Source organism: Callithrix jacchus, chromosome 10 (assembly GCF_049354715.1).
Source record: "Callithrix jacchus isolate 240 chromosome 10, calJac240_pri, whole genome shotgun sequence".
In the NCBI taxonomy this organism is placed as follows: domain Eukaryota; kingdom Metazoa; phylum Chordata; class Mammalia; order Primates; family Cebidae; genus Callithrix; species Callithrix jacchus.
In genome coordinates, this window is record NC_133511.1 from 63,662,138 (window position 1) to 63,678,958 (window position 16,821).

Consider the following 16,821-nt stretch of genomic DNA (forward strand, 5'->3'; position numbering starts at 1 on the left):
ATTGGAATCTCTTGCTGGAGAATTATTGTTACTCTAAGTTGTCATAATTCCTTGCTTTTTCATGTTTCTTGTGTCCTTTCATGTTGGTATCTGCATATCTGCTGTAACAGCTGCTTTTTCTAATTTTTTGGATTGGCTTTCATAGGGGAAGATTTTTTTTTCTGTAGATTTATCTATAGTGTTGGTTGAGTAGAGCATTTTAGCTTTGACTCTGGGTTCATGTAGTAGTATAGTCTCCCTGGCATTTCTTTGGCTGTAATCAGTATCCTTGGTGTCTGTGATTTTGTTAGTGGTTTAGGCTGTGGTTGTTAACTGAGGCTGTGGTGAGGCTTTGCTGGCAATGGGGATATCAGGCAGGTCAATCCTCAGGCCCCAGTGGTGGTGGTAGCAGGCCGAGTATTCCTGTCCTTAGGTCCCTGACCAGTGTACATAGGCAGTGGTGTTAGCAGGTATAGGCGGGCCAATTTTTAGGTCTCTAGGTGGCTTGCTTGAGTACTGACAGTGCCAGCAGTGTGCTTGGCAGGTGGGTGGGACCTTGGAGCCCTGGGGAGCATATGTGGTGTCAGTGATGCCAATAGATTTCCCAGGTGGCATGCACTGGTGCTAGCAGTGACAGCAATAGGATGGTGGGTCAGTATATAGGTACCCAGATGGCACATGTGGGTAGCCATTGGTGGTCACAGTGGTACCAGGTGATGTTGACTTGCCTGCAGGCCCCTTAATGATGTACACAGGTGCAGGTTGTGGTGGGTGCCTGTGTTCTTAATGCCATTGTGAAGCCACATGCTATTTATTTTGCTCTTTCTATCTCTGAAATATTTTTTGTTGGCAAAGGAAAAATAAATATCATATTTCAGTCATTGTTGTTTTGAAGGTTTCATTATTCCGAACTGAAGCTAACCCTAACTGATTACATATGGGAGAGGAAAGAAAGGGAAGAAGCAGCCAGCTGTGTGTCTGAGTCACTTATTAGTCAAGGTTTGTATTTTCATATACCTCACTTGGGCCTTTACTTTCTCAAGTTATTTCAACAGCATGTTGCAATTTACAAAGCACATTTGTATGTATTATCTAATTTGATTCTTTCAGCATCTACTAGTTGATGAGGACCTCCCATTTTAGAGGTGAGAAAAGTAAACCTATAATGGTACAATGATCACAATAAACAGTCAACAAGTTAGTGGGAACGGTAGGATGAAGCTCTATTCTTCTGCCCCAAATCCAATATGTTATCCTTTATTATAAACAGTTTTTTAAAAATTCATCTATCATTGATAAAATTTTCTGTAGAATGGTGGGATAAGGTACATTAAGGGGAGCTACAGTAGATCCTGATTATTTTATTTGTCTTTCCAGCCAAAGGGTTGAATCATGTTTAAGAAGGTCAACAGGATTGAGCCCAAGAGGAACAAGACAGGAAAACCAAAAAAGCTTAATCCATGGATTTCACACATCTCCTGCCACCAACGCTATGTCACCTTCCTTACTGGCTGCTATAGTTGCCTCTGGAAATTCACACAATGGGAAAAAACTAAAGTTGGATTTTGTTGCTGCAGTTGGGTACGGACTGATAAGGAGCTGGACCACATTTTCACAGGCGTGGGGAGCATAGGCTGGCCCCTGGCCCCATGGGGGCTCTTTACAGTCTCCAGGACTGGGGATGCTAGGGCTTCATTTCTTCCATAAAAGTACTGCACCAATGTTAGACTTACTAAAACACGTACTTGCTTTCTTCATTTTCTTTCACTTTTATTCTTCACTTTTCCTTACTATCTCTCTGTCATTCATTTATTCATTAATTCCCTTTTGCATTTATTCATTCAGTAAATCTTGAAGAAAAAGTGAGGTTGGGTACAATTAGATATTTTGTCTAGGAATTACAGGGATGCCTTAATTGTAATTTGCTCTCCTCTATGAATTTCTCTTCTCAGGAGAAAAAAACAGCAAGTGGGCAACAAGGTGCTCCTTTATTATTGGTCAAGCTAGTGCCTGATTTTCCCAAAGGAAGAGCTCTAGTAAGGCTGAGTGGTGGCATGTGGCCTAGATTCTTTTAGGGCATCTTTCTGTTTGTAAGCCATATGTTGGGACCCTTTGGTGAGCTATGTGGTATAAGAGATTAAATGATCAGCACACTGAAATGAGAAAAGAAGAGTGAAATCATGTACCTTTACTTTGTAAACGTGGTCCAGCTAGGGTCCTAGAATCAGACCAATTAAATCATGAATTTCTTATACCTGAGGTGGGGAATACAAGGAAAGGGGTAGGAAATGGGAGGTTTCCCTGGAGTAGGCAGGAATGTTCTTCTGTCCCCTATATCTTTCCTGCCCAGATATTTGGTCTCTATGCTAGTCGCTGGAGATAATACGAGTGCTTCAGGCATGGTTCCAGCTCTCAAGGAACTCAGTCTCCTGTGGGGAAAGATAAGTACATACACACAATCTCTATATAGTAAGAGAAGTGCTATAACTGTATGTGCATGTGCACAGGCAGGTACCAAGGGGAGGGCCAAAGATCAATCTTTTAAAAGGTGACAGGTGATTAAGAATTGGATAGGTAGAGAATTGGGGATAGTGGAAGAATTGGCATTGGAGGAGGAACCAAAGGGCATAACGAGTTTGGAGATTGGTATAAGGTTTATTTTAGATGAAGGAGAGGATATGAATGAAGAAGTGAGGGGAAAAGAAGCTAGAGAGGGAGATGGATCCAGTGTCATGTGGTTTTGAGAATTTGACTTCTGCCATGTGGGGAATAAAGAATCCCCAAAGACTTTAAGTTGGTGATGTAGTCTGAGCTGTGTTTTGGAATGATTATTTGATTGTGTGGAGGACGTATTATTGGAAGGGACAAAACTAATTCAGGGAGACATCTTTGCCTTCAAAGAGAAAGCAGTACCTCCTCCATAATGATAACCTCCATTTTGGCTTTGAGCTTGCACAGATCTGGGTTCTAGTCCTGCCGCTGCCACTTCTTAGCTGTGTGATCTTGAATCAATTATTTTACCTCTCTGAGCTTTCTTCTGCAAAAAGTTAGTTAATGCCTAACTCATATGGCTCTAATGAGAAATAAATCAAATGAAGGTAGCTTGTAAAATCCCTAGCATTTTACTGGAACAAATAGGTACTTAAAAAAAATTCATTCTTTAACTCTGATTTCTCTTTTCTTCTCCAGTGGTGTAGATTGATGACTAAATGAACTGATTAATGATGAATGAATTAATTACTCAATAAATTAATTACTAAACAAAACATAGTAACTGGAAAGGCAGATGAATTTAGCGGATGATTGTCTAGAGCTAACTACATTCAAGAAACTATGCTATGTATTGGTAATGCAGAGATGTTCCTTTTCCTCAAAGAGGAAGCAGTGTAGCATCAGATAAAACATATAAATGTGTAATTCCAGTTCAGTGTAAGAAAGATTATAGATAGGTATATACAGGATTTGGAAGGGGTAAAAAGAAGAGAGTGATCACTCCAGCCTCAGGAGGGTAATACATGGCAGTTGCAACTATGATGACCTTTGGCAAGTGTATATAGAAACTGCTGAGGTAACAAGGATAAATGGAGCTAAGTTAGATTTCTTTTTTCTCTTCCTAGAAAGAGCAATTATTTTGCCCATGCCTGATAATTTCATTTGTCTTGTCTGTGATGTTGCTGTTCCTGTGGATAGAAACATCCAATGAATACTTTAACTTTGACTGGTGAGTTTCATTTTTTGTACTTTCATTTGTATAAGGGCATTTTGGTCTGATAGCTACCTGGATTCTGCCTCAGGTTGAAAAGATCTGGTGACATAGTAGGGAAGGCAGACAAAACTGGGCTTTCCTCAGCTTGTGGGTGAGAGACCTGCCTTTGGGGCTGGGGTAGGATGCTTAGCACCCTAACCTGTTGTACTTTCTTTGACTGTGCTCAGTCTCACACTTAGACCAAACATGGCTCAGTGGGAAGCTTCATGCTTCCAGTGTCCACAATCCTACTCAGATAATGTTTGCCCGATATCTCTTCTTTATTCTCTTTGTCTGAGTTACTGATACCTACACTAGTTGGTCTTCATGATCTCTGCCTCTGAACCCTGCCTTCTCTGCTGCTTCTATACCCTCTTCCTTCCCATACCGTTCTTAAGCGGCTTCCTAGAATTCTGAACACAGTGACAGGTTTCCCTTCCCAGCACCCTTTCATGGCTAAACTCCTACCCTGGGACTGTCCCACCCTTTTAGTTTTTCTGGCTTGATGTATTCTAACCTTCCTGCAAATCTTGTTATTTGGTATTTGGGGGAAAGAATCTTGTTCAGATATGGGGCTTTTAAAAATTGAATACAGTTATATTCTCCTTTATAAAAGTAAAACATGGTTTGTTATTTTATGTGTAAAATACAAAATGTTAGAAAATATGGCATATGTTTATTCTCATTCTTGAGAGATAATCACTTGGTATATTTTTCTATGTTTATTTTTATATTATGCTCATATTGTATACATAATTTTACTTTTAATTTTTACTTAAAATAACTGTAAGCATTTTAACAACATTTTAAAGCTCCTAATGAATATCATTTAAATGGTTTAAAAATATTTCATGACAGATGCTATAATACACTTAGCCATTTAATTATTAGGCATTATAAGTGTGTCCAGTTTTCTTGTTTTTATAAACTAGTAATGCAGAGAAATCTTTGTATTCTGACTAATGATTCTAGAATAGATTCCCACAAGGGGCATTATTGAGTCAAGAAGAATGAACATTGTTAAAATTCATTATGCCCCAAAATTAGCCAGGCATGGTGGTGTGTGCCTGTAGTCCCAGCTACTTGGGAGGCTGAGGTGGGAGGATCTCTTGGGCCCAAGAGTCCCTCTGCACTCCACTCCAGCCTGGGTGACAGAGCCAGACCCTGTCTCAAAAAAAAAAAAAAAAAAAGAAATTCATTATGCCTATTGCCAAAGTACTTTCTCAAAATGTTATAGCAATTTCTGTTTAAAACAGAGCTATATGACAGTCAGCATTAAATATCCTAATATTGTGAAAGTTTTTTCATGATGAAATTTTTTTGTTTTAATTTGAATAATTTAGTTTCAGAACAAGTTTATTTAACTAATTTCTTTTAAAATTTATTTTCCTCTGCCTACTTATCCATTGGGAGTTATCAGTTAGCCTTCTCATTGGTTCATCTGCAATTTTATTTATGGGCCAGTTTCTGAATTATTCCACAGAACTTGTATTTCAGTTTAAAATATAAATAATATTAGATAATTCATTTCTTTACATATAAATTTTAAAATACCAGCTCTGAGATCCATAGTTGACAAGGTTTATGCAAAGTCTAATATCCAAATCTTTCTGCCTCTCTCCCCACCACTTGAGTGGTATCAAAGACCTGGGGCTTACCACAAGACAGCAAAAATAGTGTGGTAGTGGTAAGAGGAAACTCTGGTCATCAAAATGACACCGGTCACTCTGTTCATTATTACTTCCATTACACAATGCCTCAGACGAGCACTTTTTGGAATTGCTCTTCCAGGCATTCTACAGAAATATTCCTCACAACAGGCTTTTACATTGGCCACAAGCATGGCTTGGAACCCTCACCATTGTTCCCAAGACTGAGATGCCAACTGGCCAGCTTCCATGATCTTTCTTGCAGCCATTTCCCATTTGTGATCCTCTTCTGCCAGGATGTAGCATGTAAGTCAGTCACAAGTCTGAGTACCAATGAAGTCTTCGATCCTAGTGCAAAGTTGCAGGATAGTCTTTCATTTTCTTCATACATTTTTAACTTGAAGACTATTTTGTATAATAACTAATATAGCTATACTAGCTTTGCATGGTTTATCTTTTCCATCCTTTTTCTTTAACGTTTCTATAGCTCATGTTTTGGAAGTTTCGCTTATAAATAGCATATGGTCGAGTTTCTCAAATTCAGTTTGGCAATACTTTATGTTCCAAATTTTAAAAAAATCTCTGAATTAATATAATCACTAATATATTTTATTTCAGCTTACATCCATAATCTTTCTGATGCTATTGTCATATCAGTTTTGTGGTTTTTTTTCTTTTTTTTTTCAAGGCAAGGTCTTGCTCTGTTGCCCAAGCTGAGTACAGTAGTGTGATTTTGACTCATTGCAGCCTCTGCCTCCCAAACTCAAGCGATCCTTCTACTTCAGCCTCCCAGGTAGTTAGGACTACAGGTGAAAGCCACCACACCCAGCTGAGTTTTGTATTTTTTGTGAAGACAGGGTTTTCCATGTTGCCTGGGCTGGTCTCAAACTCCTGAGCTCAAGTGATTTGCCTGCCTCGACCTCCCAAATTGCTGGGATTACAGGTGTGAGCCACCAAACCCAGCCCTGTTTTTTTTTTCTTTCTCCTCTTTTCTTGCCTTATTTTATATTAAGTATTTTTTTATTACTTCTTTTTTTTCTCTTTCAACTTAGAGGATATATCCGTATTTTCTTTCCTACTCACTCTTGCTTTTTTGTAACTACTCCGGAAATTACAACATGTAATCTTGACTCACCAAAGTTTTATATTAATTAGATTTTAGCATTTTTTCTGGACAATACAAGGATCTTGAAACACCTTAACTTCATTTACCTCCTTCTGACTTATAAGCCATTCTCATCATGTATTTTAATCCTACATAATTTTCTAACCACATATGATGTTATTGTTTTGTATAGTTAATATTCATTTAGATTAACCTACATATTTACTTTTTTTTATTGCTCTTCACTTCATCATGCACCTCTGATCTTTCATCTAGAATGTTTTTTTTCTCTGAATAACAAATAACCCCTAGGTGTCCCATAGAAGGTGACTTTGTTAGGAAGAGGAGAGGCCTGAGCTGCGTACGCCATCAAGCCAGTGCCTAGGGGGAGCAGACTAATAATGTCTGTTCACACATTTAGATGCTTCAAAGCTAGAATTCATTCCCCCACAAATCACAAACTGAAAAAGTTTGTGCTTACTTTTAGGAGGTAACCCTGGAAGGTTCCAAATCTAAGTGTATTGCGTTTATAAGATTACCTTCTCACCTGTAGCCCTATGAAGTTTATGAGAGCTTCCTGTACCTCAGCCAATTCTTCTAGAGAAAAATTACCCCAAAGGCCACACTGTCTCTGGATTTCCTTCCTTTTTTGGATCTTGGCTTCATAGTTCTTTACTGTCTGGTAGATGTCTGATGCCATCATTTAGATTTTTCGAAACATTTTGTCTAGCTTTTCTAGTTGTTCCCCTTAGCCAGAGAGAGCAGAATTTTCTGGTAGGGTAATTGTAACTTCCCTCTTTTCCCCTCTGTGTGTTGTCTCTCTATTCCTCACTATGTGAGAGTTCCTAAGGCTTCCACCATCCATGTGTCTTTTCTTCTCATCTACAGTTACTGTCAGCTGACAGTTGGTGATGCTGATGTAAAACATTGCAATATATATTACGGAAAGGTGCAAGAAAGTTGCATCTTACATCTGTGAGAAGGCAGGGAAGGAGTCCTTGAAGGCTTCTTTAAGCATTGTGACAGAAACTTTTAGATGAGTAGGTTGCATTGACTAGGCCGCCCCATTAAATCTGTCTTGGTTGAGTGAGTAGGCCTACATCCAAAATGGAGATGTGATTATGCTGCTAGAGGGATATAACACAATGGTCCAGAGCAGAGAGGAAACTGCTTAAAAATACTAAGTTAGAAGAAGCCTAAATTGGACATGTTCATGTTGAGTGAGCCTACTGCATAGTCATCAGCATTGTATATTCCCAGCTTAAAGAAGTGATGACCAAGAAAGGTTTCCTTTTTCAATTCCCACTGATGTTCAAGCAGTCACATAAGCAAACTCCTTTTCACACCATTACCACTACCAAGAGTAAGTATAGATGACTGGGATAGGAAGGAGTAAAAGAGGGAGAGAGAAAAACCAGTTCTTCTTTTGCCTATAATCCATAGCTGAGGGGTGAGAACTTCACCTGAGTTTGGTGAGAGGGCATTGAAGTAAACCAAACTAATAGTAATACTTATATATGATCGGATATCCAAAAGAAAACCTTTTAGGTTGAAAGGGATTAAAGTAAAATATCAATATGGCCAGTAAAATTATCAGAAGAAGTAAGAGTACCATGAAATGACAAACCTTAAGTTTTCCTTATTACATGGAAAGCAAAGTCCATATTATGAGTTGGTTAAACTGATTAATTCTTTGGCTACATCTAGAGTGCTATTAAGAACAAATTTCATGTTTTTTTATTTCAAAAAAATTTTTTCAAAATCTCTGTTTGATTGTTTTGATAACCACCTATGCTTGGCTTAAAACAGCCTATTCTTGTTTCATGGGTGTGAATCTTTCCTTTACATCATGGAAGATCTTAAATATATTTTTATTTATTTATTTTTTTATTTCATGGATTTTTTTCTGATTGTTCTATTAATTATGTTTTCTTGGGTCCAAGTTTTTCTATTTGTTGGCTTCATGTGGTTCATTTGTTGACATCCCTTACATGTTTTCTGATTCTTGATTGTTAGCTCATCTTCTACAGAGTACTTTTCCCAGTGTCTTGAACTGGGATACCTTTTGCTAGCAAGGCTGTCTGCATGTTTACTTCTTCTTAGCATATCTAACAGTCCTTGTGCAAGGAGATTTCCTTTCTATTTATTTATGTATTTATTTATTTATTTTGAGATGGCGTTTCGCTCTTGTTACCCAGGCTGGAGTGCAATGGCGTGATCTTGGCTCACCACAATCTCCGCCTCCTGGGTTCAGGCAATTCTCCTGCCTCAGCCTCCTGAGTAGCTGGGATTACAGGCACGCACCACCATGCCCAGCTAATTTTTGTATTTTTAGTAGAGACGGGGTTTCACCATGTTGACCAGGATGGTCTCGATCTCTTGACCTTGTGATCCACCCGCCTCAGCCTCCCAAAGTGCTGGGATTACAGGCTTCAGCCACCGCACCAGGCAAGAATTTCCTTTCTAATTCCTATTATATTTTCACTAACCTATAGTTTACATCTTAAAAAATAAAATTTCTCCAGGTTTTGTATGGAGAGGAGGTAATTTCTGTCTTCTTGAGATGAAGATTTGAATTTCTTTGCTGTGTAATACCTAGACCAAGTATAAAAGTGTTTCTCCTAACAAATCATTAGCAATTTTGTCTCATATGCTACTTTAGGAACAGAAAAATTGGGCTTTTTTTAAAGGGCCTATATCTCTTACACGGAATAGAGCAATTAATATGGTGACTGTGTTTACAATTATGTCCAAAAATGCATAGGCGCATGGACAAGGAGCCTGCAACAGTGTAAAGTATTAGTTTTGTTAAGGCAGTCAACTTAATGGGATGATTTGTTTTTCTGTTGGTATTCCAAAATTTTTGTATTATATTATTTTTTAAAAGATAACATAATTTTTAAATATGTATTCTAAATAACTTAAAATGCTACTGTGTTTACAGACCCCATGAACATTCTCAATTGCCTACAGGACACAACTTTAAAACTCCTCAAATAAGTATCCCCCAAAGCTGCTGTTCACAAACTGCTTCTCTTTTTATCTCTCCATTTTCTTATGCCTCATCTAGTCTGGTTTTGTTCCATCCTTAACACAGATGCTACTGATTTCTGTGGTATTTTAAGAACTGAAATATATTTTTTTTTCAGGGTCACTTTTCTAGGAACAGGCTACTGGTTTTTCTGGTCTATTTTTGTTTTGAGTTTAGCTGGGATCCTGACTGCCTACTCTTCATTGCTGTTGGTGAGTAATGCTTCTCATTTCTCCCACTTCCTTCCTGAGTAGCCTCAGGAGGTGCTCCTGCCCGTGGTATAGTATCCAGTTGGTGCTGGGGCTTTTGGAACCTAAGATCACTCTTGTCTTAGAATTGGGGTTTACATTAGCTAGTTGAATTTTAGTCACAAGGAATAGGATATGGAAGGAAAGCCTATTCTATTAGAGGATGTGTCATGCCAATTTGGCCCTTTGAAAGAGTAACAGAACGTCCTTTTTCTGTTTTCATATTTCATAGCCTATCCTATGGTTCCCTCAGTATTGTCACTTGAGATGCCCATAGCTTTACATCAGCAGTATCTTTACTTGTCTCATGTCCCATCTTCTGAAAATCAGTCTTTCTGGGCCTTATAAAAATTTGCTCGTTTGTTAAACTTGTTCTAATGAACAAATTCTGGTCACCTAGCCCAGATGCAAAGTACATTTTAGCAAAAGCCTTTTGGCAATAGTGTGACCTTGCTTTTGTTGCCTGATATAATAGTGTCATAAAGTGTGAGAAATTTATGCCAGGTAAGAGAAAAGTCTGTGGAAATGGAGTGATAACTATAGACAGTTAGAGTTTTGCAGTGCCCATTTATACATAGGGTAGATAACTTTCTCTGATTTCACCATTCCTTTCTCTATGGAATTCTTGTCTGATACAGAAGAACCTAGCCCCCAGATCTATTGCTATTTGCATGAACTTTTTCTTTCAACAAAACTTATTATTATATGAGCAGATCATTGTGAGAAGTGCTGAGCATAGAGAGATCAATAAAAACTAAGCAGTTTCTGTTTACATGCACTGCACTTCATAGAGGTAGGTGTGAGATATAAGTTACATTCCTTGTCACTGGAGTGGGATCTTGAAGGGATGTTAGATTTGGACATATAGATATGATAATGAGGAAGAATATTTTGGGCTGAGGGAGCTTCATGACTCTATCAGCAAGACAGAAACTATAGGATGTCTTGCTGAGAGGGACAGGTCAGTTCTGTTAGTATGCAGGGCATAATGAAGAATAATGGGAAAACATGGATGAAAAGATAGTTTCGTGAGATTTTAGAAGGCCTGGAAAAAAAGGCTAAGACATTTGATATAAATCAGTTTTCTTAGGAAAATTATTCTCGATATTGTAGTTTGGAGGGTGGCTATAGGCAGAGAGACCAGGTAGAAACTTTTCTTTTTAATGAGGAAAATGCAGGTGAAGGATGTGCTCTAGGCCAAACTCTGACCAATGAATTGCACCATTTTATGCACAATAAACATGAAATGGTATAGTAGGGTTCTAAGTTTGGAATGAATTCTAGTGTCCAATAAAGCAACATATTTTAACAAACTTTCTACTCTACCCTACCTCTTTTTGGATACATACAATGGCAACAATAATGAAAAAGGAGGGACACCTGGATTCTATTTCTAGCTCTATCTTTAGATTACTATTTAACCTTAGCCAAGTCATGTAACTCTTCTGACCTCAGTTTTATTTTTTTCAAATGAGAATGATAATAATATTTAATAAACTGGTATAATATAGGGCTAAGTAAAGAACATATGAAATCTACATGAAATTATTTTGATAAAGAGGTAAATGCCTTATACATCAAATTATCATTAATATACTAGGTATCTGAGGGCTCCAGTTTTCAGTTTCCATCTTCACACTGACTTGGTGACTGGCTAGATTTAGATTAAAATCCAAGATTTATTGAATCTGTACGTGTTAACAACAGTGGTTGACAGTTGTAACAACAGCCCTGGTTCCCCAAAACAAGAGTCCTTGGAAGAGCTGCCTCCTGACCTTTGTTCTCTTACAAGTGAGTCCAAGTAATAACAGGAATAAGGTTCCTCACAGGGAAAAAAAATTGGCAATAACTCAGGAAGAGAATCAGTGTGGTAATTGTTATGAAATCTTAGAGGAGATAACACAGAATTCTTCCTGAGGTTCAGGTGAAAGTTATGAATAGGAGGTGAGATTTGAACTGGCTTTGAAGAGTCAACAGCATAGAGAGAGGGAGCTTTTTCAGTCAAACAGCATGGAAAACTCCCAGAGTCTAAATAAAGTACAGGTATAGCAACAAGTGAGTGTAATACCAGACTGTGAAAGGAAATTGGAACTATAGGAACAGTGCTTTGGGTGGCAACTTGGTGATTTCAAAATAACTCTCTTTTTCTACTTTGCTTTTGCAGTTACTTGGATTTTTGTTGCTTTGGGAAGGGATTGAACTATACCTGCACTTGTGTCATAAGGTAGGACATCTGAGTCTGCATAGGAAACCTTAGACCAGGCCTGAACGTCCTCCTTGAGACTCAGTGTTATGTACAGGGTTACCCTCTCTATTATTGTTCTCCTTGGAGTGAAGAGATTTGCTTACGCCATTATAACTGAAATAATTAAATTTCTAACTGTTGCAACTGATTTCTGGAAGGAGCTGAACCCGAGCTGAACCCATACTTTATTTGGTCTCACTACTTCATATTAAACTCAATCTGTAGCCCTGTTCTTCTCATTCCAGTAAAATCTTAGGCAAATCCCATTACTTTCCCAGTACTTTTTAGCCACAAGAAGACTCTCATTTCAGTGATTAAAAATTTCAGTTCATTGTAATAACCTAAGCTCCAGCTTTATTAACCTTAAAATGTTTCCCCTCCCCTATTTGGGCCTGATCCAAGCCTGAAGCCCATAGCAGTAGAGAGGGCGTGGTGGTCCTTTTACCTGTTTTCTAGCTGAGTGGGGTCCAGGGGAAGAGGAGATGGAGAAAAGAGCACAGTCTCACAAGGAAAGGGAGGAAGGGAATCAGGGGTTGATTTCTAGGTAAATGTACAGTTGTCTCTTTCCCCCTGCACTTTTTCTATGTGTATTTTCGGAAATCCTGCTGAGAACCTTGACCGTAACTTTCTTGGTGGAGTCAATGCCTGTCTTCCTGTAGCTCCCTAAAATTTCTTTTCTGAAATCCTTTTGACCCTCTCATGGGTTTTGCTATCTTTAAAATAACACCAGCATGATTTCTTTTTCTTTTTTTTTCTTTTTTTAATTGCATTTTAAGTTTTGGGGTACATGTGAAGAACATGCAAGATTGTTGCATAGGTACACATGTGGCAGTGTGATTTGCTGCCTTCCTCCCCTTCACCTATATCTGGCATTTCTCCCCATGCTATCTCTCCCCAACTCCCCATCCCCCGCTGTCCCTCCCCTATTCCCCCCAACAGACCCCAGTGTGTAGTGCTCCCCTCCCTGTGTCCATGTGTTCTCATTGTTCAATACCCGCCTATGAGTGAGAACATGCAGTATTTCATTTTCTCTTCTTGTGTCAGTTTGCTGAGAATGATGGTGTCCAGGTTCATCCATGTCCCTACAAAGGACACGAACTCATCGTTTTTGATTGCTGCATAATATTCCTTGGTGTATATGTGCCACATTTTCCCTGTCCAGTCTGTCATCGATGGGCATTTGGGTTGATTCCAGGTCTTTGCTATTGTAAACAGTGCTGCAATGAACATTCGTGTGCATGTGTCCTTATAGTAGAACGATTTATAGTCCTTTGGATATATACCCAGTAATGGGATTGCTAACATCAGCATGATTTCTTTCACAAGGTTCATATTCGGTCCCCAGAGGACAATCAGCTTTGCCCCATCATCTGCAGACATGCAGCATATTTCTGATATAGCATCCTTGTTTTGTTCTCCCCTAGGCTTGAGCAGCTCCAGTGACAACCTCGTGCTTTTCTTTAGACTTTTTCAGGCATGGTTTTTAAAAATTGATACATAGTAATTGGACATATTTGTGGGATCCATATAGTATTTTGATACATGCATACAATAGATTATGCTCAAATCAGAGTATTTAGGATATCCATCACCTCAGGCATTTATCATTTTTTCATGTTAGGAACACTTCAACTCTCCTAGCTATTTTGCAACTATTTTGGAGCTATTTTATATTATAAATTATTGCTAACTGTAGTCACTTTACTATCAAACACTAGAACTTATTCTTTCTATCTAAGTGTGTGTTCTCATTAACCAAATGCTCTTCATTTCTTCCGCTCTACCCACCCTTCCCAGCCCTTGGTAACTATCATTCTCATGGTAACTGCTTCCATGAGATCAACTTTTTTAGCTCCCAAATATGAGGGAGAATACCAGGCATAGTGTTGATACCATTGCTTGTATTTCCCCAAATCCAGAAACATTTCATACTCTTGAGTGGTACCCTTAAATCTTGAATTAGTCCATCTGCATTGCTAATAAAGGAATACCTGAGACTGGGTAATTTATAAAGAAAAGAGGTCTATTTTGAGTACAATAAAACTGAAACTCCAAGCCCCACAAAACTCCCTTGCCAATAAAATCAGTCTCTCCTCACAAATCTGATAAGCCTTGTCCTTCCTGGTTTGAAGACCTGAAGACTCAACCAAGGTAGTTGACTTCCAAGGGAATGCCAACTCTTAATAATCCCCCTGCATTTCTCATTTCCTTCAGACTCTGTGAATAGATCCCAGAATGCCTCAGAAGATGAAGGCTTAGAAAAGAAGATTCTGTTAACCAATATTGGCAAAAATCCTGTAGAATATGTGTGGGAATGAATTCTAAGGGTATTAGATAAGGAAAAGAGAACATAATTATAGATCAGACTAAATTTATTGATATGGGCATACTTACCAGAGATTCTGGATTTAATATCCTAGAATCCAGGTATTAAGCAGTTCAAAGAGGTTCTAATTGTTTGGTTATCTGAAGCCTAGGCTCATTGGTAGCCTATGCTCAATGAAATTGGGATGCCAGTAATTTCTTGGTATAATATAGAAGAAATAATAAAAGATTTATTAAGAAAAGGTACTAGAGCAGTGGCTCACGCCTGTAATCCCAGCACTTTGGGAGGCTGAAGTGGGTGGATTATGAGGTCAAGAGATGAAGACCATCCTGGTCAACATGGTGAAACCCCGTCTCTACTAAAAATACAAAAAAATTAGCTGGGCACGGTGGTGCGTACCGGTAATCCCAGCTACTCAGGAGGCTGAGGCAGGAGAATTGCCTGAACCCAGATGTCAACTCCTTATCAGCAAAAATTTTGAGCAGGATATACCTGGATATATCCAGGTTGGTTTTATTGCAAATAAACCTGGAATATATAGGTTTGTGTGATGGAAGACATGGCTGGCTAGAGTTATATAATTAATGGAATATAAAATAATGATGCTCCATAACCAAAATGACTCCTGTGAAGCAATGTTTCTTCATAATTTGCTCAAGACATACCTTACATTTTAAGTCTAAAACAAGAATGTTTACTAATACAGGAGAGGAAAGACCCTATATGAGTAGCTGCCATTTGATATGATCATATTCACTCGAAATTTTTTATTTTTATTTTTTTTGAGATAGTCTTACTTTCTTGCCCAGGCTGGAGGGCAATGGCATCATCTCGGCTCACTGCAACCTCCGCCTCCTCAGTTCAAGTGATTCTCCCATCTCAACCTCCTGAGTAGCTGGAACTACAGGTGTAGGCCACCACACCTGGCTAATTTTTGTATTGTTAGTAGAGACAGTGTTTTACTGTCTCGACCAGGCTTGTCTCGAACTGCTGCCCTCAGGTGATCTGCCTACCTCAGCCTCCCAAAGTGCTGGGATCATAGGTGTGAGCTGCCACTCCCAACCACTGGAAAATCTTTTATCTGTTCCCTGTGATTGCCTGTATCCTTTAATTTCATAGTGAAGTTTGGCGTTGGGTAAGATCTGAGATTCTTATGAGTCTGGGAATTCAACCTTTGTGTTGTGATGCATTTAGTTTCCTAATAGGTTGTTTAACATTTTTGTATCTATGTACATAAGAGAAATTGGTCTATACTTTTCTGTTCTTATAATGTCCTTGATAAATTTGGGTATAATGTTTTGTTGGCTTCATAAGATGTTACAAAGTATTCTCTCTTTTTCTATTCTCTGAAAGAGTTTGTTAAAGATTGGAAATATTTCCTCCTAAAATGTTTTAGAATTTATCATTGAAGTCAGCAAAGAGTTATGAGAGACTTAATTATGGATTCAGTTATTTTAGATGTAAAGATTATGGAAAGGAGAGAGCTAAATACTGTCTAGAGGGCAGCACAGATGTAGGAAAACTATATATTTGAAAGGGAGAAAGTTAAGAAAATTAGGTCTTCTTGGCCTCAATGTTCTTTGTCTATGAAGTATACAGTGTTCTGGCAGGCAGATTTTTTCATGTGTTTAACCAATACTTATTGGTTGCTTACTATGTGCCAGACATTCTGCAGGACACTGAGGATGTAATCATAAACAATACCAATATTGTCCTTGACCTCATGAAACTGATAGTCTGTTGGGGAAAACACATTGAAAAGGCAATTACAAAATATTATTTACTTATAATTGTACTGAGTATACAACTGAGGTCTAAAGAAATGGTGAAGATTTGTAATGGCAACTGTTGAAATTGAGTAAAAGATACCAAGCAATGTTGAGGACCCAGTTGAGGCTGGAGATAGTAAATTAGTAATGGTAAATTAGCCGTGTAATTTTTTCCAGCCATGCTGTACAGCAAAGACTTAGAAGCAAAGAAGGTGAATGATTGGTTCCATCTAATATTGGGGATTTGCAGGATGGTGAGATTAAAAGAATGAGGAAGCAGATAAGGTCCCTGACATTGTGAAGACACACGTACAATTCCTAAGGACAGTTCTGATCCAAGCCTAGTGCTTGAAGTCAGGAGACTTTTTTCTGTTTCCCTAGATCCTGATTCTGCTAGTGATTCTTCTGTGTGTCATTTTACTGTTCATTATATGCAAATTCTGGAAAGAAAGGTGGCAAGTAGCTGGGCTGTCACTGCAGGTAAGCATCATCCTATAGTTCTAGCACTAGCTATCTAAATGTGCCCAGCCTGACTTTTGGCTTTCTCACAGATCTTTTCTCCCTACGTTCACCTGTTCAGCATAACTGTGATGGTTATCCTTTCCTGGCCTGTGGCCTTCTATGTGGCGCATTTGGAAAGAGAAGGTATGTCACATAGGGCAGAACCTTGCCTATTCTCTTCAGCTCTGGCTTTGGCTTGCATACTCCATTCAGGAAAAGAGAA

At 38.5% G+C, this 16,821-nt stretch overlaps 1 protein-coding gene across 4 annotated transcripts in view; it reads left to right on the forward strand.

Moving 5' to 3' along the window:
- GDPD4 (glycerophosphodiester phosphodiesterase domain containing 4) overlaps positions 1 to 16,821 on the forward strand; it is an 82,798-nt gene that overhangs the window by 11,430 nt on the left and 54,547 nt on the right. For 2 of the 4 annotated variants that reach the window (XM_017977771.4, XM_035265348.3), the window contains exons 2-8: positions 875 to 978; positions 1,357 to 1,560; positions 3,597 to 3,700; positions 9,628 to 9,721; positions 11,922 to 11,981; positions 16,479 to 16,577; positions 16,649 to 16,742. In XM_017977771.4, coding sequence (XP_017833260.3) covers positions 1,372 to 1,560; positions 3,597 to 3,700; positions 9,628 to 9,721; positions 11,922 to 11,981; positions 16,479 to 16,577; positions 16,649 to 16,742 — 640 coding nt within the window. In that variant the 5' untranslated portion in view covers positions 875 to 978; positions 1,357 to 1,371. Of the gene's footprint in view, positions 1 to 874; positions 979 to 1,105; positions 1,125 to 1,356; positions 1,561 to 3,596; positions 3,701 to 9,627; positions 9,722 to 11,921; positions 11,982 to 16,478; positions 16,578 to 16,648; positions 16,743 to 16,821 lie in introns of those variants that run through there. The other 2 variants (XM_078340153.1, XM_035265347.3) reach the window with 2 other exon arrangements.